Raw genomic sequence first — 20,756 nt, 5'->3', positions numbered from 1 at the left:
CTCTTATTGACTCGTGCAAAGATGGCATCTGTGCATTGCGAGATAACTAATATTGTCTGGGACCGTTGCCACCTGACTCTTGTTACGCGAAATATTGGAGAGAGCCTGGCACATAGCTGTCAACTTACAGATTTGAAAATAAGGGACCAGCAGCCTCGAAAATAAGCTGTCAACTTACAGATTTGAAAATAAGGGACCAGCAGCCTCGAAAATAAGGGATCAGCAGCCAAAATAAGGGATTTTCCAAGGGGCACAGGTATGTTCAACTTCTGAGCCCCTCTGAGCCAAAGGCAGAAAGCCCAGCCAGCAGCCAAACAAAGCCTCAAGCGGTGGTTCCCACAGCGCAGCAACCCGGCAAAGGGGATGCAGCAAGGAAAACCACCGTCACCTCTCCGCTGGGAAGCGCTGAGCAAAGGCGAGTCCCCAGGCAACGCGGCCGATTTGATTGGCACAAGGCATGCAAGCTCCACCCCCCAGTCGTTCTTAGACTCCTTATTGGGTGAGCAACGCAGCCAAGCAACACAGTTGGAGCCTCCCTCCTCCCTGGCCGGCAGGGAGGGAGAGGAGCTGCTTCCTTTGAAACCCGGGAAATTTAAGGGACATCATCAATAAGTGACAGCAGTGGGACATGGCCCTGGGATAAGGGACTTTCCCGCCAAATAAGGGACAGTTGACAGCTATGGCCTGGCATCCCTGTTGGGCCGGAATCAGAGTTGGGGAAAACCTGTATCTCCCATCCACCTTAGTAAACGTCCAGGAGGATGGGAATTGTAATCTGGGGTGGTGGTGAGGGCTGTAGAGCACTTGGCTTGCATGCAAAATGTCCTGCGTTCAACCCCAGACTTCTCCAGGTAGAGTTGGGAGAGACCCCTGCCTGCGACCAGCTGCTACCAGTCAGTGTAGACAGTACTGAGTGAGATGGACCAGTGGTCTTCCTCTGTGTAAGGCTGTTCCCTGTCCAGGGGCCCAGTGGCTGCCCATCCTTGGAGAATCCCATTCTGGCAAATCTGTACAGGCTGGATAAGAGGCTTGGAAGAAGGCATGATAAAGTAACAGAGAGAGAGAGCCAGTGTGGTGCAGTGGTTAGAGTGTTCCTGGGAGAGACTGGCTGGATGCAGAGGAGCGGTGGGAGAGCTGGGGACCCCCAGGGGAAGAAGGCTCAGAGCCAGGGGGTTGGTGGTGGGATGTCGATGAAGGATCAGAGGGAGAAGAGGGAGCAGGAGGTGTTGGAAGCCAAAGGGGCAGTAGGGTTCAGTGAGCAGGAAGAGGCTGAGGGGCCAGGAGACAGATGAAGCATCTCTGCTGAAGAATCCAGGGCATAGCTGTCAGCTTACAGATTTGAAAATAAGGGACCAGCAGCCTTGAAAATAAGGGATCAGCAGCCAAAATAAGGGATTTTCAGGGCACAGGTATGTTAGACTTCTGAGCCCCTCCGAGTCAAAGGCAGAAAGCCCAGCCAGCAGCCCAACGAAGCCTCAAGCGGTGGTTCCCACAGCGCAGCAACCCGGCAAAGGGGATGCAGCAAGGAAAACCACCGTCACCTCTCCGCTGGGAAGCGCTGAGCAAAGGCGAGTCCCCAGGCAACGCGGCCGATTTGATTGGCACTAGGCATGCAAGCTCCACCACCCAGTCGTTCTTAGACTCCGTATTGGGTGAGCAACGCAGCCAAGCAACACAGTTGGAACCTCCCTCCTCCCTGGCCGGCAGGGAGGGAGGGAGAGGAGCTGCTTCCTTTGAAACCCGGGAAATTTAAGGGACATCATCAATAAGGGACAGCAGCGGGACACGGCGCTGGGATAAGGGAGTTTCCCGCCAAATAAGGGACGGTTGACAGCTATGATCCAGGGAGTCTCTCCCTCTTGCTGCGACCGGCTCCCATCCCCGCTGGTCACCCAGAGCCAGAAGAGATATGAAGAGGGTGGAGCATAGGCAGACAAGGCAAAGAAGTCTCAGATTGGGAAGGACCCAAGGCAGGAGGAATCTTAATGTACAGTGGGAAGGCAAGGACCTCCAGTCCCCCCAACTGCCTCATTGCGGCAAAGGCCACTGGGAAGGGCTGCTGTGACCACTAGGACCGAGCTGTTCAGTTGCTTTGAATAAAGAGTTAACTTCATGGACATTGGGCGTTTTATTGCTCTGTTGCTGACCCACGCCTGACTCCACCTCCGGACACTAGGGTTCAAGTTGCCCCACTCGGCCATGAAGTCGCTGCCTCTCCGCCTAGCCTTCCTCACAGGGTCGTTGTGGGATTATATGAGGGGTGCGGAGAGGGAGGACCATGTCCCCTTGAGCTCTTTGGAGATAGGATCTAATTGCAATAAATAAAAATAAATATGGTTAATTCTTGGCATACTAGAACGGCTTCTTCAAAAGACACAGAGTGCAGAATACAGTGGTACCTCAGGTTAAGTACTTAATTCGTTCTGGAGGTCTGTTCTTAACCTGAAACTGTTCTTAACCTGAGGTACCACTTTAGCTAATGGGGCCTCCTGCTGCCGCTGTGCCGCCAGAGCACGACTTCTGTTCTCATCCTGAAGCAAAGTTCTTAACCCGAGGTAATATTTCTGGGTTAGCGGAGTCTGTAACCTGAAGCGTATGTAACCTGAAGAATCTGTAACCCGGGGTACCACTGTATGAATGAATTCCTATGCCCCACAAAGAACCCAGAGATGCATTTTAAATAAAAGTACAGTGGTACCTCAGATTAAGTACTTAATTCATTCTGGAGGTCCGTACTTAACCTGAAACTGTTCTTAACCTGAAGCACCACTTTAGCTAATGGGGCCTCCTGCTGCCACCGCGTGATTTCTGTTCTCATCCTGAAGCAAAGCTCTTAACCTGAAGCACTATTTCTGGGTAAGCGGAGTCTGTAACCTGAAGCGTATGTAACCTGAAGCGTATGTAACCTGAGGTACCACTGTACGTATTTATGAAAAGTGTGTGTAACCATACAGCTGATGATCTCGGATACAGGGGATGGGTAGGACTTCCAAAGGAACGAGGGGGTGGAACAAACCTTTCTCTGTAATTGCATTTTTGAAGAAAATCAAACGAGGCGTAAATAAATAAAACTTTGACTAGGAGGAGAATGCAGAGGGAAAGGCAGTCAAGTGTCACCGAGCCTGCAAATGCTGTTCTGTGTACTTAGACAACGTCGGGGAGCAGAGTTTGATCTTTAAAAATAAATAAATAAATATTTGATATTGGGTAATTTGAGATTAATTAAATCGATAATGGGTATTTGCTAGATTCTTCCTCTTCTGTTTGTTCTCTGCCTGTTTGGTCATGAAATAGTAATCTCGCTGGATGTTTGCTGGCTTGGTGTTTCTTGTTCCGCGATGTCGGATATTTTTAATGATGTTGTGGCTTGGGAGAGACTTTCAAGGCCTGCTTAGATGCTGGGAACTGGATCTGGAAACAACAACAACTAATATTTATTTATACCCCGCCCGTTCTGGGTGGCTCTCAACAGAATACAGTGGTACCTTGGTTCTCAAACTCAATCCGTTCCGGAAGTCCGTTCCAAAACCAAAGTGTTCCAAAACCAAGCCGCACTTTCCCATAGAAAGTAATGCAAAATGGATTAATCCGTTCCAGGCTTTTAAAAACAACCCCTAAAACAGCAATTTAACATGAATTTTACTATCTAGCGAGACCACTGATCCATAAAATGAAAGCAATAAACAATGTACTGCAGTCACACAATCAATCAATTAATCAATCAATCAGTAGCTGAACTTGGTTCCACACAATCACAAAAACAAAACAAAAAACCACAAAAACGCAAAACAGACAGACCACAAAAATGCAAAATAAATTGCAAAAACAGACAGACCTCAGCGTAACCCTCAAAACAGAAGGGTGGTAATCAAATCGGAAGCATAACTCTCCAAACAGAGCAGGTTTGGCTTCCAAAAAATGTTCACAAACTGGAACACTTACTTCCGGGTTTGCAGTGTTTGGGTTCCAAGTTGTTCGAGTACCAAGGCATTTGAGAACCAAGGTGAAGATAAAGGTAAAGGGACTCCTGACCGTTAGGTCCAGTTGCGAATGACTCTGGGGTTGCGGCGCTCATCTCGCTTTACTGGCCGAGGGAGCTGGCGTACAGCTTCCGGGTCATGTGGCCAGCATGACTGAGCCGCTTCTGGCGAACCAGAGCAGCGCACAGAAATGCCGTTTACCTTCCCGCCAGAGCGGCACCTATTTATCTACTTGCACTTTGACATGCTTTTGAACTGCTGGGTTGGCAGGAGCAGGGACCGAGCAACGGGAGCTCACCCCGTCGCGGGGATTCGAACCGCCGACCTTCTGATTGGCAAGTCCTAGGCTCTGTGGTTTAACCCACATCGCCACCCGCGTCCCTTGCATTCAGCGTTAGGCTCCTGCTAAAACCGACTCTCACCAGTTTTGTGGCCAGGCAGGGTAGCCTTCTGTATGTGAAACGTGGATGTTTCAGAATTTCTACCTCACTTGCTGTGACGGCTATATTATTCCTCCACCGTCCGAAACTGTATGCCTCCGAAGGGTAGTTGCTGGGAATCGCAACTGAGGAGAGCTGCTCTCGCACTCGGGTCCTGGTTGCAGGTTTCCCATAAGGGGCATCTGGGTTGGCCCCTGTGAGGACAGAATACTGTCCTAGATGGGCCCCCTTGGGTCTGATCCAGCAGCCAGGCCCTTCCTGCGTCCTTACCCACAACTATTCCAGCAGCTGGGATAAAGACGCTGTGAGCTTGGGCGTCCTTTAAATTTCCTTGGGGTTATTTATATACCTATTTGCGAAGTCGGAGCCGCTTTTGGATAATCTGTTTTTGTTATCGTGGAAAGAGACAAATGGGTTATCCAATTAAGGCGCGGGAACGCGTAGATTTGCAGGGAAATTGCGCTTTGCCAATTTGCGACCAAATCAGATAAAACCCGAAAAGAAAAGAAATGAACTTGAGGTACGTTCAGGCAAGCAGCCTTCTTAGAAACTGCTGCTGGTTCGCCAGGACCCTTGGCTTTGATATCCACTTTCAGCGGCGCAGTGGCTCAGTGTGTCTGGCTATTAACCAGGAGGTTGGTGGTTCGAGTCCACCCAGGGATCGCCATAGCTGTCAACTTACAGATTTGAAAATAAGGGACCAGCAGCCTCGAAAATAAGGGATCAGCAGCCAAAATAAGGGATTTTCCAAGCACAGGTATGTTCGACTTCTGAGCCCCTCCGAGCCAAAGGCAGAAAGCCCAGCCAGCAGCCAAACGAAGCCTCAAGCGGTGGTTCCCACAGCGCAGCAACCCGGCATAGGGGATGTGGCAAGGAAAACCACCGTCACCTCTCCGCTGGGAAGCGCTGAGCAAAGGCGAGTCCCCAGGCAATGCGGCTGATTTGATCGGCACAAGGCATGCAAGCTCCACCCCCCAGTCGTTCTTAGACTCCTTATTGGGTGAGCAACGCAGCCAAGCAACACAGTTGGAGCCTCCCTCCTCCCTGGCCGGCAGGGAGGGAGGGAGAGGAGCTGCTTCCTTTGAAACCCGGGAAATTTAAGGGACATCATCAATAAGGGACAGCAGTGGGACATGGCGCTGGGATAAGGGACTTTCCCGCCAAATAAGGGACGGTTGACATCTATGAGGATGGCTGTGGGCAGGAATTTGGCATTGCAGGGGTGGGTGGACTAAATGAGCCCTGGGAGTCCCTCATGACTCTACCATTCTATGATTCTTGTATGTTGAAACAGGTTTCCCTTCTGGGCTGACCACTGGCCCTGCCCTTACCTTCTAGCCGCTGGATCTAGATGCTCGAGAGGGTGGGTTCCTCCTCTGGGCCTGCCTGGCCCTTTACTCAGCAAGGTTCAGGATTCGAACGGGGTGCCAGAGCGGGAGGAGAGCCAGCAGGACTGGGCCTGCCCTGCTTCTGTGTAGCAGGGCCGACTCCTCTCTGTCTGGGTCTACGCTCCCACTTGTCAGGAGTTCAGCCTACACTCGAGTAGGACCCTGGCAGAGACACATGCCCGACTGGCATGTTCTCTCCCTCCTGGTCAATCGTTCGGGAGCTTCAAAAGCTTTCTTCGGCCCGAACATCACAGCGACCGATGCCAACAGACACCTGCGCACTTAGGGATCAATAGAGTCTGCGCACCATGTGCATGACAGACCTCAGCAACTCAGCATTTTGGCTAATCTACTTTGTTGTTGTTGTTGTTTAGTTGTTTAGTTGTGTCCGACTCTTTGTGACCCCCTGGACCAGAGCACACCAGGCACTCCTGTCTTCCACTGCCTCCCGCAGTTTGGTCAAACTCATGCTGGTAGCTTCGAGAACACTGTCCCACCATCTGGTCCTCTGTCATCCCCTTCTCCTTGTGCCCTCCATCTTTCCCAACATCAGGGACTTTTCCAGGGAGTCTTCTCTTCTCATGAAAGTCTTGGAGCCTCAGCTTCAGGATCTGTCCTTCCAGTGAGCACTCAGGGCTGATTTCCTTCAGAATGGAGAGGTTTGATCTTCTTGCAGTCCATGGGACTCTCAAGAGTCTCCTCCAGCAGCAGAATTCAAAAGCATCAATATAAACACCCCCGGAGCACTGCAACACGGCTCCCTCTCTAGCATCAGACAGCAAAGAGAGAAAGAACAAAGGACAATTGTCCCACTTCACGGAACACAGGATCACAAACATCCTGTCTCCGTCACTTCCCACTCAGTGGAGTCAAAACATACACTGTCATGTGATAGACAGCAATCCCATGACTGCAATCACGGAGCAGGAATTCTAACACCGCTGTGACTCTCAGCCTCTAGCCCTGTCCTGGAAGACTCTTCTTCTCCTGAACCATCACTCAATCCTGCTTTTAGCACCTCCCAGCTGTTTGGTAGTGGAATGGACTCTCTTGGGAAGTTGGGGACTCTCCTTCCTTGGAGATTTTAAAGCAGAGATCGGATGGCCATCAGTCATGGATGCGTTAGCTGAGATTCCTGCATTGCAGGGGGTTGGACTAGATGACCCCAGGGGTCCCTTCTAACTCTACGATTTATGATCCTAGCTCATTCCTTCCCCAGACTGCTCCTCCATGTCCCCACCACCATGATCTAAGTCATCATCTTCTGTGTCCTCCCTCCTGTCTTCTTCATCTAGCCAGTCCCTGACATTAGGGGTATTTCGCCACCCCGAGAACAGGACGCCGGACTTGATGGTATGCCCCGCGGAGGACCTTAAGGTCCACAAATGACAACATTTTGGAGGTCCCAAGTTGCAAGGTGGTTAGGTTGGTCTCAACTAGGGCCAGGGCCTTTTCAGCACCGGCCCCAATTTGGTGGAATGCTCTGTCCCAAGAGACCAGGGTCCTGTGGGACTTTTCCGCAGGGCCTGCAAGACAGAGCTGTTCCGCCTGGCCTTTGGTTTGGACTCAGTCTGACCCTTATGTTTCCCTCCCCTTAGGGTTTTGGTTTATGGGCTACTTTTAAAATGAGGCTGCATTTTAAATTGCATTTTAACCTGTATTTTAAATTGGTTTTTCACCCTATTATGTTTTTTACTGTAATTTTACTGATGTTAGCCGCCCTGAGCCCATCTCTGGCCAGGGAGGGTGGGGTATAAATAAAATTTATTATTATTATTTATTATGGAGCCTTGGCTGTAATGTTAATAATAATAATAATAATATTTATTATTTATACCCCGCCCACCTGGCTGAGTTTCCCCAGCCACTCTGGCCGGCTTCCAGTCAAGTTCTAAAACAATACAGCATTAAATATTAAAAACTTCCCTAAACAGGGCTGCCTTCAGATGTCTTTTAAAGATAAGATAGCTGCTTATTTCCTTCACATCTGATGGGAGGGTGTTCCACAGGACGGGCGCCACCACCGAGAAGGCCCTGTGTCTGGTTCCCTGTAACCTCACTTCTCGCAGTGAGGGAACCGCCAGAAGGCCCTTGGAGCTGGACCTCAGCGTCCAGGCAGAACAATGGGGCTCTTCCACTCATTGGCTCTGGCTCCCCCTGATGTCAGCCTCCTGCCTCACACCTTCCCAGGCCTAAGGAGCATCATCTCCCATTGATTTGAGCTGCTTAGAAATTGGAGCAGTGAATTGGGGAGCTCCACGAAGGAGTTAGCGGGCGGGGAAGGCAGCCGAACAATTGCACTGGGTGTTGCGGGAGGGGTGTGTCGGGGAATTGATCGGTGAAGGTCACACCTGGCGATTGTTCCGTTCCGCTGTTTGCCGGTTTGAAAAGCGTTGCCAATGATGTCAAGGCCCCGCAGATGGGATGAGAGGAATGAGCGTTGTGGGATAAACAAACGTTTTGAATGGAGAGCCGTGTCAATAGGAGTGAATCTTGAAATCCAATTTAGCAATTCAGAAAAGCAGGCTAGAGGAAGCGTCAGGTTTGTGTGTGTGTGGAAAGATATAAAAAGCCGGAGATGAGAGCTTTGTCGAATTGTAAATGATGTGGAGTAGAAGGAATTTTCCTCTCTCCCTCTTTGATAATGGTAGACCTCAGGGTTGCGCGGCAGAGCTGAAGTAACGGCGGGTTCAGGACAGGCATAAAGAAGAATTTCTCCACCCGACACATAATTAAGTTACGGGATTCCATTATGACAAGATGTGTTGATGGTCTCTGGCTCCCATGGCTTTAGAAAAGGATTACGCAGATTCTTGGGAAAAAGAAATAGAGAGCTGCTAAATGGATGTCTGGGATGAAAGTGCAGGAACGCCTTCCCGCCCCTTCTCTGCCTTTCTCCACGGCGGAGCTCCTGCTTGGCATGTAGAATGCTCCAGGGTGCGGCTGGGACAGAAGATGGCTGGGATAGATAAAGGGACCCCTGACCATAGCTGTCAACCGTCCCTTATTTGGCAGGAAACTCCCTTATCCCAGTGCCCTGTCCTGCTGCTGTCCCTTATTGATGATGTCCCTTAAATTTCCCGGGTTTCAAAGGAAGCAGCTCCTCTCCCTCCCTCCTTGCTGGCCAGGGAGGAGGGAGGCTCCAACTGTATTGCTCACCCAATAAGGAGTCTAAGAACGACTGGGGGGTGGAGCTTGCATGCCTTGTGCCGATCAAATCGGCCGCATTGCCTGGGGACTCACCTTTGCTCAGCGCTTCCCAGCGGAGAGGTGACGGTGGTTTTCCTTGCTGCATCCCCTTTGCCGGGTTGCTGCGCTGTGGGAACCACCGCTTGAGGCTTCGTTTGGCCTCTAGCTGGGCTTTCTGCCTTTGGCTCGGAGGGGCTCAGAAGTTGTACATACCTGTACTTGGAAAATCCCTTATTTTGGCTGCTGATTCCTTATTTTCGAGGCTGCTGGTCCCTTATTTTCAAATCTGTAAGTTGACAGCTATGCCCCTGACCATTAGGTCCAGTCGTGACTGACTCTGGGGTTGCAGCGCTCATCTCGCTTTACTGGCACAGGGAGCCGACGTTTGTCTGTAGACAGTTTATCTGGGTCATGTGGCCAGCATGACTAAGCTGCTTCTGGCAAACCAGAGCAGTGCACGGAAACGCTGTTTACCTTCCCACCGGAGCGGTACCTATTTATCTACTTGCACTTTGAGGTGCTTTCGAACTGCTAGGTTGGCAGGAGCAGGGACCGAGCAACGGGAGCTCACCCCGTCACGGGGATTCGAACCACTGACCTTCTGATCGGCAAGTCCTAGGCTCTGTGGTTTAACCCACAGCGCCACCCACGTCCAGCTGCCTTCAAATATCTGAAGGGCTGCCACATGGAAGGTACAGTAAGAAACGAGATTCCGACTACAGCGGTACCTTGGTTCTCAAACCCAATCCGTGCCAGAAGTCCGTTCCGAAACCAAAACATTCCAAAACCAAGGCACGCTTTCCCATAGAAAGTAATGCAAAACGGATTAATCTGTTCCAGACTTTTAAAAACAACCCCTAAAACAACAATTTAACATGAATTTTACTATCTAACAAGACCCTTGATCCATAAAACGAAAGCAATAAAACGGGGTTCCACACAATCACAAAAACAAAACAAAAAGAGCTGCGAAAACAAAACTGCAAAATAAATAGCAAAAACAGAGAGAGCTCAGCGTAACACTCAAAACCGAAGTGTGGCACTGAAATTAGAAATGTAACACTCAAAACAGAAGCGTGGCACTCAAAACGGAGCATGTTCAGCTTCCGAAAGAAGTTCGCAAACCGGAACACTTACTTCCGGGTTTGCAATGTTTGAGTACCGAGGCGTTTGAGAACCAAGGGACCACTGTAAATATCAGGAAGAACTTTCCCTACCGTATGGATAGGAGTTCGCCTGCTCTTGATGGGGTTACAGGTGCTTGGGGGTCCTCCTGGACCAGGGGTCTCCAAACTAAGGCTCGCGGGCCGGATAAAGCCCGAGGGACTCGTTTATCCAGCCTGCAGCAACCTCCATCGCCCTATCTTACCGGCGCTGCACTGCGCGGCTGCCCACTTCCAGGTCAGAGGAGCACCAGAAATAGCTTGTGCACATGTGAAAGCGTTATTTGCGCATGCGCAAGCATTATTTCCGGTGCACATCCGGGTCGGAGGAGGCCCTTACACATGCGCACACGCTATTTCAGTGCTCCTCCGACCCGAAAGTGCGCTGGAAATAGCGTGTGCGCACGCGTATGGGCACACGCTCCCCCAGCCTCTGGCCCGCCGCACAATCGGCGCTGGAGACATCGGCCCGCGGCGCAGTAAGTTTGTTGACCCCTGTCCTGGACCCTTTCCTGTCACTTGAGGCTCAGATGGCCTCAGTGGCCTTCCATCAGCTTTGGCTGGTGTCCCAGGTGCGCCCTTATCTGGACAAGGATAGTTTAACTTCTGTTGTCCATGCTCTGGTTAGATTACTGCAATGTGTTATACATGGGGCTGCCCCTGAAGACAGTTCGGAAACTTCAGCTGGTGCAGAATTCAGCGGCCAGGTTGCTCACCGGGTCAAGACGGTCTGAGCATATCACACCGATCCTGACCTGACCGCAGTGGCTGCCGATTAGTTTCTGGACCCAATTCAAAGTGCTGTTTTCGAAACTGATTCTGTATTTTGTGTTTTTATCTTGTATTTTTATGCTACTGCGAAGGCCCCTGAGATCTGTGGGTGAAGGCTGGAATACAAATAATAATAAACAGAAACAAATAATAAATGAAAATGACCCTTTGAATCCCTTTCAACTCTATGAACCATCTCGACTCTTCTCTCTTTTAAAACGTTTTTGGTAAAGTTTTGAAGTTTCATTTTGTAACGTGTATAAAACAGAGAGAAGGGTTATAACAACAGATGAAAACTTTGAAAATGAAAAGCAAAGCTGTCAAACAGGGATGTAGGATGAGTACAGTTGCTCATGAGTTAAAATAACAAAGGACAAGTGGGGAATATTTTTGCCAGGCTGTGATGAGGGTTGGCTCGAAAATCAGGGCCTCACTGTATATTCAATTGTATAAAAAGTGCATGCATTTTCTAGTCCCTGCTGAAACCTCAAATTATCCCTTATAGCTAAATTCCAGGGTGAGTGATAACAAGCACCCAGTGTAAGATTTGGGGCTATTTTCCACTGAGAGGCTCCCAGTTTTTGGCCTGACTGTGATTAGCTGTGCTGCTTGCTTTGCAGTGGGTTGAATAGATGGCCTTTGGGTCCCTTTCAGCTGTGCAATTCTATGATTAGTTGGAGGTTTTTAAGCAGAGCTTGGCTGGATAATAATAATAATAATAATAATAATAATAATAATAATAATAGTCAGGGAACTGCCATTGGAACCAGAGGGAGAGGGAGGGCTCCAGAGGAGTTCCAGAGAGCGTCCCGGGAGGGAGAGAAGCAGCACATCTTCTGGGGAAGGGAATCAGCGTAACACCAGTGGAGAAGGGGGGGCAGATGGGGGAATCGGCGAGGTGGCTCCAAGACTCTTCGCCGGGAACCAGTGGGGAGAGCTCGGGTCCTCCGATGCCCACGCCCTCCCTGCGCAGAAGGCTTCCGCGCAGGGAGGCTAGGCGGAGACTAAGCGTCAAAGAGCTTCTTTGCTGGAAGAGGTTCAAGAAACGCCCACTAACGGATTCTGCCAGCGATTGAGACAGTCACGGGCGCATGGCTGTCCAGACAGGAAGGGTTCACTCAGGCAACCAGCCAAGGGTGGCGTTGGTTTACACACAAGCAACCCCTAGAACCATTACAGCAATCCGTTAGTCATGGAAACGTTCCCCTCTCATTTTCCCGCTTCTCCTGAGCCTGCGCTTCTTGGCATACGCCTATCGCGAGCACCGCCTTTGTGAGCTCATCCATCGACCGCTCGGGACAACTCGTCTTTCACTTCGGGGGAAAGACCCGCCTCAAACAACATTTGTATCGGTTCAGAGTCCAGATCCCACCCGAGCCGGTGTACTAACATTGCAAAACGCAACCAGTAGCTTCTGACGGACTGGCTCCCCTGCTTGCACCCCATCAGTTCCCGCTGTGTCACGCTTTGCCCCACCTCGCTGGAGAACATCGCGTCCATTCCCTGAAAGAATTTCTTAAGGTCCTTCAAGGCATCATTTTGCGTCGCCATTAGGGGCCTGATCCATTCTCTCGCCTCATCCTGCAGATGCCCCACAATGTAAGCCACCCTCTCCCCATCATGAGCAAAGTCAGTTTTCTGCAGCTCCAAAGCGTACTGCACTTCCGTTCGGAAAGCATTGTAGTCTTGCGGCTTCCCCCCAAATTTGTGTACCAGCCCCGGTACCTTCCTTGCGATGGGGGTGGCTCTGACCTGTGCATCCTGAGCCCGTCTTTCCTCCAGCCGCGCCGTCAGGATAGCTACGTGCGTCTCCAAGTCTCGGTTCCTCTCTACCAGACTCCGCACCGCAGCTGGCTGCTCCGTCTCTTCGGCTGCTCCTGTTTGGCTCATCTTGCTGCCTCTCCGGGGCTACGCACAAGCAACGTCAGGGACTAACGGATTGCTGTAGAATTTGGAACCACAGACGACGAAGGGGACTTTGTGGGTTTTCCTGCCTCCGAAGAGGAGGGAGGTGGCGTGTCAGAGGGAGAAGAATCAGACTAGGAGGCCCACTCTGCGGGGAGAGATTGGAGCGGGTGGGAGGCTGGTTTTGAATCCTCAGAGGATGGTTACAGCTCCTTCAGGGGATTCCCCGCGTCGTCGGCAGAGGAAAAAGACGAGGTTGTATCGGAAAATCGCGCTGGGGGTGGAGGGGGTCCTGGGGAGGAGGTGGATGTCAGGGAACTGCCATCGGAGCCAGAGGGAGAGGGAGGGCTCCAGAGGGGTTCCGGAGAGCGTCCCGGGAGGGAGAGAAGCAGCACATCTTCTGGGGAAGGGAATCAGCGTAACACCAGTGGAGAACGGGGCGCAGATGGGGGAATCGGCGAGGTGGCTCCAAGACTCTTCGCCGGGAACCAGTGGGGAGAGCTCGGGCCCTCCGATGCCCACGCCCTCCCTGCGCAGAAGGCTTCCGCGCAGGGAGGCTAGGCGGAGACTAAGCGTCAAAGAGCTTCTTTGCTGGAAGAGGTTCAAGAAACGCCCACTAACGGATTCTGCCAGTGATTGAGACAGTCACGGGCGCGTGGCTGTCCAGACAGAAAGGGTTCACTCAGGCAACCAGCCAAGGGTGGCGTTGGTTTACACACAAGCAACCCCTAGAACCATTACAATAATAATAATTATTATTTATGCCCCGCCCTTCCCAGTTCAGAAAACTGGGCTCAGGGCAGCTAACAACAAATTTAAAACACTTAATTGATGCAAGGAAAAACAGCATAAAATACAGTATAAAAGGTGAATAACAATAAATTCAGAATTCAAAAATCAATTTAGGGGGGAAATCCATCCAATAAACATTAGATGATCACCAGGGCTAGGTGGCTAAATTAGTCCTATTTGGGTCAGTGAGGAGACCAGGGGAGAATTAGCTGTGAGATCCCAGAGCGGGTAATCTTCATAAAAAGGGGAGGGGGAGGGAAGGAAAGGGAATAAAAGATCAAGCTAAGTTCAAGTTGAAAGCCAGGCGGAATAGCTCTGTCTTACAGGCCTGGCAGAAGGAGGTTAAATCCTGAAGGGCTCTAGTCTCATGGGACAGAGCATTCCACCAGGTCGGAGCCACCACTGAGAAGGCCCTGGCCCTGGTGGAGGATAGTCTGAGTTCCTTAGGGCCCGGGACCTCTAAACTATGATTATTCATGGATTCATGGACCTTAAGGTCCTCTGCGGGGCAGACCAGGAGAGGCAGTCCTGTAAATACGAGGATTCTTTGGCTTTGATTCACACATTACAAAGAGTCCGACTAGATGACGCTTGGGGTCCCTTCCAACCACACGATTCTACAAATCATTGGAGGTTGTTAAGCAGAGGTTGAGTGCCATCTATAAGGGAACCTATAGCTGTGATTCATGCATTGCAGGAGGTTGGACTAGACTCTTGGCAGACCCTACCACCCCTAAAACTCTGGAAGACTGAAGGAGCGTCTCCATCCCCATCGTTCAGCCCGGACACTGAGGTCCAGCTCTGAGGGCCTTCTGGCGGTTCCTTCCCTGTGGAACGCCCTCCGATCAGATGTCAAGGAAATAAACAACTATCTGACTTTTAGAAGACGTCTGAAGGCAGCCCTGTTTAGGGAAGTTTTTATAACACCGTTATATATAAGATTGGTCTTGGCTCTCAGTCCGTTTCCGAGCACAATTCAAAGTGTTGGTGCTGACCTTGAAAGCCCTAAACGGCCTCAAAGGCCCAGTATACCTAAAGGAGCATCTCCACCCCATTGTCCAGCCTGGACACTGAGATCCAGCGCTGAGGGCCTTCTGGCGGTTCCCTCGCTGCAAGAAGCCAAGTTACAGGGAACCAGGCAGAGGGCCTTCTCTGTAGTGGCACCCACTCTGTGGAACGCCCTCCCACCAGATGTCAAAGAGAAGAACAACTACCAGACTTTTAGAACTCATCTGAAGGCAGCTCTGTTTAGGGAAGCTTTTAATGTTTAATAGATTATTCTATTTTAGTTTTCTGTTGGAAGTCGCCCAGAGTGGCTGGGGAAACCCAGCCAGATGGGCGGTGTATAAATAATAATAAATTATTATTATTATTATTGTTATTATTTAATGTCTGATGTTTTATCGTTTTTAATATTCTGTTGGGAACTGCCCAGAGTGGCTGGGGAAACACAGCCAAATGGACAGGGTATAAATAATAATAAATTATTATTATTATTATTATTATTATTATTATTAATTATGCGACCCAGCTGAGCTCCCTGCCTTCTAAAGTCCTGTGAGCTGCCATGGTGACGACCCCTTCTAACTTCTCCCCTCTCCCCCCCCCTCTGTTTTCTCCGCAGTTCCTCCCTCTGACGGCAGCACCATGGAGCGGCTCCTGCTCTGCGTCCTGGTGGTGCTCAGCACCAGCCTGTCCCGTGCCCAGGTGTGCCCCAAGCGCTGCATGTGCCAGAACCTCTCTCCCTCCCTGGCCATCCTCTGCACCCGGACCGGCCTCCTCTTTGTGCCCACCGTCATCGACCGGCGGACGGTGGAGCTGCGCCTGACGGACAACTTCATCACCGTCGTCCGCCGCAAGGACTTCTCCAACATGACCAGCTTGGTCCACCTCACCCTCTCCCGCAACACCATCAGCCAGATCCTGCCCTACGCCTTCGCTGACCTCCGCAGCCTCCGCGCGCTACACCTGGACAACAACCGCCTGCTGTTGATCGGCGCCGAGCAGCTGAAGGGGCTGCCCAACCTGCGCCACCTCATCCTCAGCAACAACCAACTCCAGGACATCTCTCCTGGGGCCTTTGACGACTTTGCCGGCACCCTGGAAGACCTCGACCTCTCCTACAACAACCTGGTGCAGGTCCCTTGGGACACCATCCGCCGGCTCAACAACGTCAACTCCCTCAACTTGGACCACAACTTGATCGACTACGTCCCTGAAGGGGTTTTCACCAACCTCCTCAAGCTGGCCCGATTGGACATGACGTCCAACAAGCTCAAGAAGATCCCCCCGGACCCTCTTTTCCTCCGCATCCCCGTCTATGCCAAATCCAAGGGGTCTCCTCTGTCCTCGCTGGTCCTCAGCTTCGGCGGCAACCCCTTGCACTGCAACTGCGAGCTGCTGTGGCTGCGGAGGCTCACCCGCGAGGACGACTTGGAGACCTGCGCCTCTCCGACGGACCTGCTGGGGAAATACTTCTGGACCATCCCGGAGGAGGAGTTCATCTGCGAGCCGCCGGTCATCACCCGCTACACCGGCCGGCTGGTGGTGACGGAAGGCGAGGAGGCGGTTCTGCGGTGCCGCGGTGTGGGCGACCCTGAGCCTTCCATCCACTGGGTCTCGCCGGAAGGCAAAGTGGTGGCCAACACCTCCCGGACGACCTCCTACGAGAACGGCACGCTCGAGGTGCTCATCGCCACCGTCCAGGACAACGGGGCCTTCACCTGCATCGCCTCCAACGCCGCCGGCGAGGCCACCACGTCCATCGAGCTGGTGGTCAACCCTTTGCCGCACCTCGCCAACGGCACAGGCCCCAAGCTCCCCGAGGCGGCAGGGCCCTCGGATATCTTGACTCCGGCTAAGGGCGCCCTCCCCGCCGGTGCCAACGAAACGGGGGCCTCTCAGGACAAGGGGGTGGCAGCCTCGGAGGTGTCTGCCTCCTCGGTGCTGATCCGCTGGTACCCGCAGTGGCACGTGCCCGGGATTCGGATGTACCAGATCCAATACAACAGCTCCTCGGATGATACCTTAGTGTACAGGTGAGCATCGCGGGGTCTCCAAAAGCGGCCGTTCTTGTTGAGAGTCGGGGAAAATCTCTGGCAGTTAAATGAGGAGAGGCGGCGTATGAGTGAGAGGATTTAGACATTAGGAGAGGATATATATTTGTGTGTGTGTGTGTGTATGCTTTTACCGAAAGATTTTCATGGATAACAAAGGTACCTATATAGCATCTCTGTTTTTCATTCATAGAGTCGCATTTGATGTGAGACTCTGTTCACATAGTCGAAATAAATAAATAAATAAATAAATAGTCTAGTAGCACCTTAGAGACCGACTACCTGACTAAGAGACGCGGGTGGCACTGTGGGTTAAACCACAGAGCCTAGGACTTGCCGATCAGAAGGTCGGTGGTTCAAATCGCAGCGAAAATTGTCTTGGCTTCTTTGCTCTTTGGGGCTGGGGTGGGGGGAACCCGGGCTTCCCCCGGCAGCCCCAGCAGCTCTGGGAGAAGCGGATTTTTTCCCTTGATTTCCCCCTCTAAAAACTAGGTGTGCCCTATGGTCCGGTGCGCCTTATGGAGCGAAAAATATGGTACATTTTTGGGCTGTGACCATTACACATCTTCCAGTCCCGAGATTGTGGGGTGGTACAAAGTTATTTTGGCATCTGTTTCCACTGCGTCATTTCCCCCTTGCACAGGTGAAAGGTCTCAGAGACAAGGGTCACAGACAGGAAATGGCAGACTATTTAGACCGCAAAAGGTTAGACAGAGGGCAAGATGTTCAGACAGCTGTGGCCTTATCTGTGAGGGGGAGTGTGTGCCACACCCCAAGGTCACATGTGCAGACCATAGCTGTCAACTTACAGATTTGGAAATATGGGACCAGCAGCCTCAAAAATAAGGGATCAGCAGCCAAAATAAGGGATTTTCAGGGCACAGGTATGTTCCACATCTGAGCCCCTCCGAGCCAAAGGCAGAAAGCCCAGCCAGCAGCCCAACGAAGCCTCAAGCGGTGGTTCCCACAGCGCAGCAACCCAGCAAAGGGGATGCAGCAAGGAAAACCACCGTCACCTCTCTGCTGGGAAGCGCTGAGCAAAGGCGAGTCCCCAGGCAACGCGGCTGATTTGATCGGCACAAGGCATGCAAGCTCCACCCCCCAGTCGTTCTGAGACTCCTTACTGGGTGAGCAACGCAGCCAAGCAACACAGTTGGAGCCTCCCTCCTCCCTGGCCGGCAGGGAGGGAGGGAGAGGAGCTGCTTCCTTTGAAACCCGGGAAATTTAAGGGACATCATCAATAAGGGACAGCAGCGGGACACGGCACTGGGATAAGGGAGTTTCCCGCCAAATAAGGGACGGTTGACAGCTATGGTGCATACAGCTGAGGCTGCCTGCGGGCGGGAGTGTGCTCCGCAACCCAGCGATCATTCCTACACTGCGTCCTGTGGCAGTGAGTTCCACGGTTTAACTCTGCACTGCATGAACAGGTTGCTTCTTTTACCTGTCCCAAATCTTATTCGAGGTGACACTTTTTGCAACATAGAGGAAAGCCCTTGCCCCTTCTTGCCATCAGCAGAAGGTCAGGTGTTTTTCTGCTTAGAGGCACAGAAGCCGTTGCTGGCGAAAAAACTGTCGTGCAGTCAGAACCTGTGGGTGCCCCACGCTGGCTGAGTTTCCCCGAAACACGGCTTTCCCCTTTCTGCCGTGCGCGATTTCACCTTGGCTCCGCCAACCGCGGCAGCCTGCGAATGAGAGCAGCGAGTACCCGTCATGCTTTGGGTGCCCAGCTCCTGCCTTTTGAAGTCGGCCTCAGATAAAGTTGCTGTTTTACCTTCTGAAATCCTCCCCTCTGGAGGCTGAAGGAGAATAATTCATAAGCTGCCGGAGCAGGGGAACCACGCTGCGATCAGTGGAAATCCGGTAGCAGAGGAGCTCCGGGGGCCTTTTCATCTCAAAGACATCTCCGTGTTTGTGATGGTTTATCCTTGCCGGAGGGGAAGGGCAGGTTGTGCGGTCAGCGAGTTGGATTTTTGGCTTCGGTCAGCTCTGAAAGGATCCAGCAAATGCCAAGAACTGTGGACAGGACTATGCTGTGTGATGCTTCTGAATTGCGGGAGAGGAGAGTGTTCCTGTGCTCGTATCCTGCTTCCCTTTGGGGAATCAATTTGGCCCCTGTGAGAACAGCCACTGGCCTGATCCAGCAGCCAGGCTTTTGAAAATTTCCTTACGGAACCTGCAGGTCAAGAGGCAGTCTCTCTAGACCCCCAGGTTCTTTGGGGTATTTGGCCACTGAAATAATCATATAGAATAATAGAATTGTAGAGTTGGAAGTGTGGGGTGTGAAACACAAGAGCAGTCAAGTACAACCTTCCTAGAGTGAACATGTTTACACATGGGGAGGAATGTTTGTCCAGCCAGCAGGTAAACTTCCTGTTTCCTTCTGGGCTGGGACAGACTTCCTCTGCATGTGACTAGAGGTGGGTGTGGCCTCACCTGTGCAGGTAACAAAAGCATAGGACTGGCCACCATCTCTCTCTCTCTGACGACATGCATCGAAGAAGCAACATCTGCTTAGCCAGAGATGCTGTCTTGGCTTCCAGCCCAGAGAGGACAAAGGGACTGTCTCCTTATGAGATAGTTTCCAGGTGTACAGTGGTACCTCGGGATGCGAACGGGATCTGTTCCAGAGCCCCGTTCGCATCCTGAACAGAACGTAAGACACAACTGCGCTTCCGCGCATGCGCGTGGCGTCATTTTGACCGTCTGCAAATGCGCGAGCAGCGAAACCTGGAAGTAACGTGCTCCGTTACTTCCGGGTTGCTGCGGAGCGCAACCTGAAAATACTTATCCTGAAGCGTATTTATCCCTGACCCTGTACTCCACCGGGAGCCAGTGCAGCTGGTAAAGCACTGGATGAATGTGCTCCTGTGGCGAGAACCCCATGAGGAGTCTCGCTGCAGCATTCTGCACCCACTGGAGTTTCTGGGTCAGTCTCAAATAGAGCCCCACATAGAGCGAATTACAGTAATCAAGCCTGGAGGTGACTGTCGCATGGATCACTGTGGCCAGGTCAGGGCAGGAAAGGTAAGAGCCAGCACACAGCAAAGGCATCAAGAGGAGATGTAAGCTTTCAGAATATTTAGAATTAACCAAATTGACAGATATAATAAGACAAACACCAAAAAGTGAAGTGAAAAAGGAATGGGAGTGCCTAAATGAATACCTTAAAAGCCAAGGTTCGAGGACAGAAATCTGGCTGAGTCTGGAATAACCTTGTGAAGTGAAAGGAGAAGAAAGAGGGATTTATATCGGGATGCTAGGATAGAGATGATCAGGAAAACAGGAAGACACAATGAGAGGTAAAGGAGGTGCTGTGGGATTGGTGGAAGTCAATATTTCTTTTTCTTTTTAGTGTTTATATTACTAACTTATAAGATTTGGATTTGTGTGTTTTTTTTGCATGCTTGTTTTTGTGTTTTGTGTATTGTTATTTTCTGTTATTTTGTTGTTGTGTGGAAAATACTAATAAAATTTATTATTCAAAAACAAAAAACAACAAGAGATGGGCTCAAGAAAGAAAGATGGTTCCATGACTAGCTCCTTTATGGGGTCTCCCAGGTCACACCCATCTACCTGGTCACATAATAATAATAATAATAATAATAATAATAATAATAATAATAATATTTCATTTATATCCTGCCCTCCCCAACCGAAGCTGGGCTCAGAGCGGCTAACAACAGTAAAATGATACAACATTCTAAAATCGTTCCAGTATAGGACTTCCGGGGTGGCGCCATCGTCAATGGCGGATTCCCTCTGAACTGGAGGGACCAGCTCCACGGGAAAGGGGTCTTTACCGCTACGGCGGAGTGGGGACCCATTCAAAAATCACAGGCGGATGAAGCCTGTGACCATGGGACTCGGCGGGCACCTTTAGCGCCCCCCCAACCCGCAAAGGAACCCACTAACGGGCTCTGGAGCGAAGAGGGGGAAGTGGCGCGGTGCTGAGAGTCAACTGCTTCTTCCGTGGAGCGAAGCCGCACAGCCGTTGCCGGAGAGCGCTGCCTTTTTCCTGGGACAATTTGGCTTTTAAAATAATCACCCGTGAGTACCTAAACTCGGACAA

The 20,756-nt window shown here is 51.3% G+C and overlaps 1 protein-coding gene across 1 annotated transcript in view; it reads left to right on the top strand.

Moving 5' to 3' along the window:
* LOC308484155 (leucine-rich repeat and fibronectin type III domain-containing protein 1-like protein) overlaps positions 1-20,756 on the top strand; it is a 78,906-nt gene that overhangs the window by 18,876 nt on the left and 39,274 nt on the right. The window contains exon 2 of the mRNA XM_081018817.1: positions 15,253-16,666. Coding sequence (XP_080874943.1) covers positions 15,276-16,666 — 1,391 coding nt within the window. The 5' untranslated portion in view covers positions 15,253-15,275. The remainder of the gene's footprint in view (positions 1-15,252; positions 16,667-20,756) is intronic.

This window comes from Podarcis pityusensis (genome assembly GCF_964106645.2).
Source record: "Podarcis pityusensis genome assembly, chromosome: 8".
Classification (NCBI taxonomy): Eukaryota; Metazoa; Chordata; class Lepidosauria; order Squamata; family Lacertidae; genus Podarcis; species Podarcis pityusensis.
This window is presented reverse-complemented; position numbering and strand designations above follow the sequence as displayed.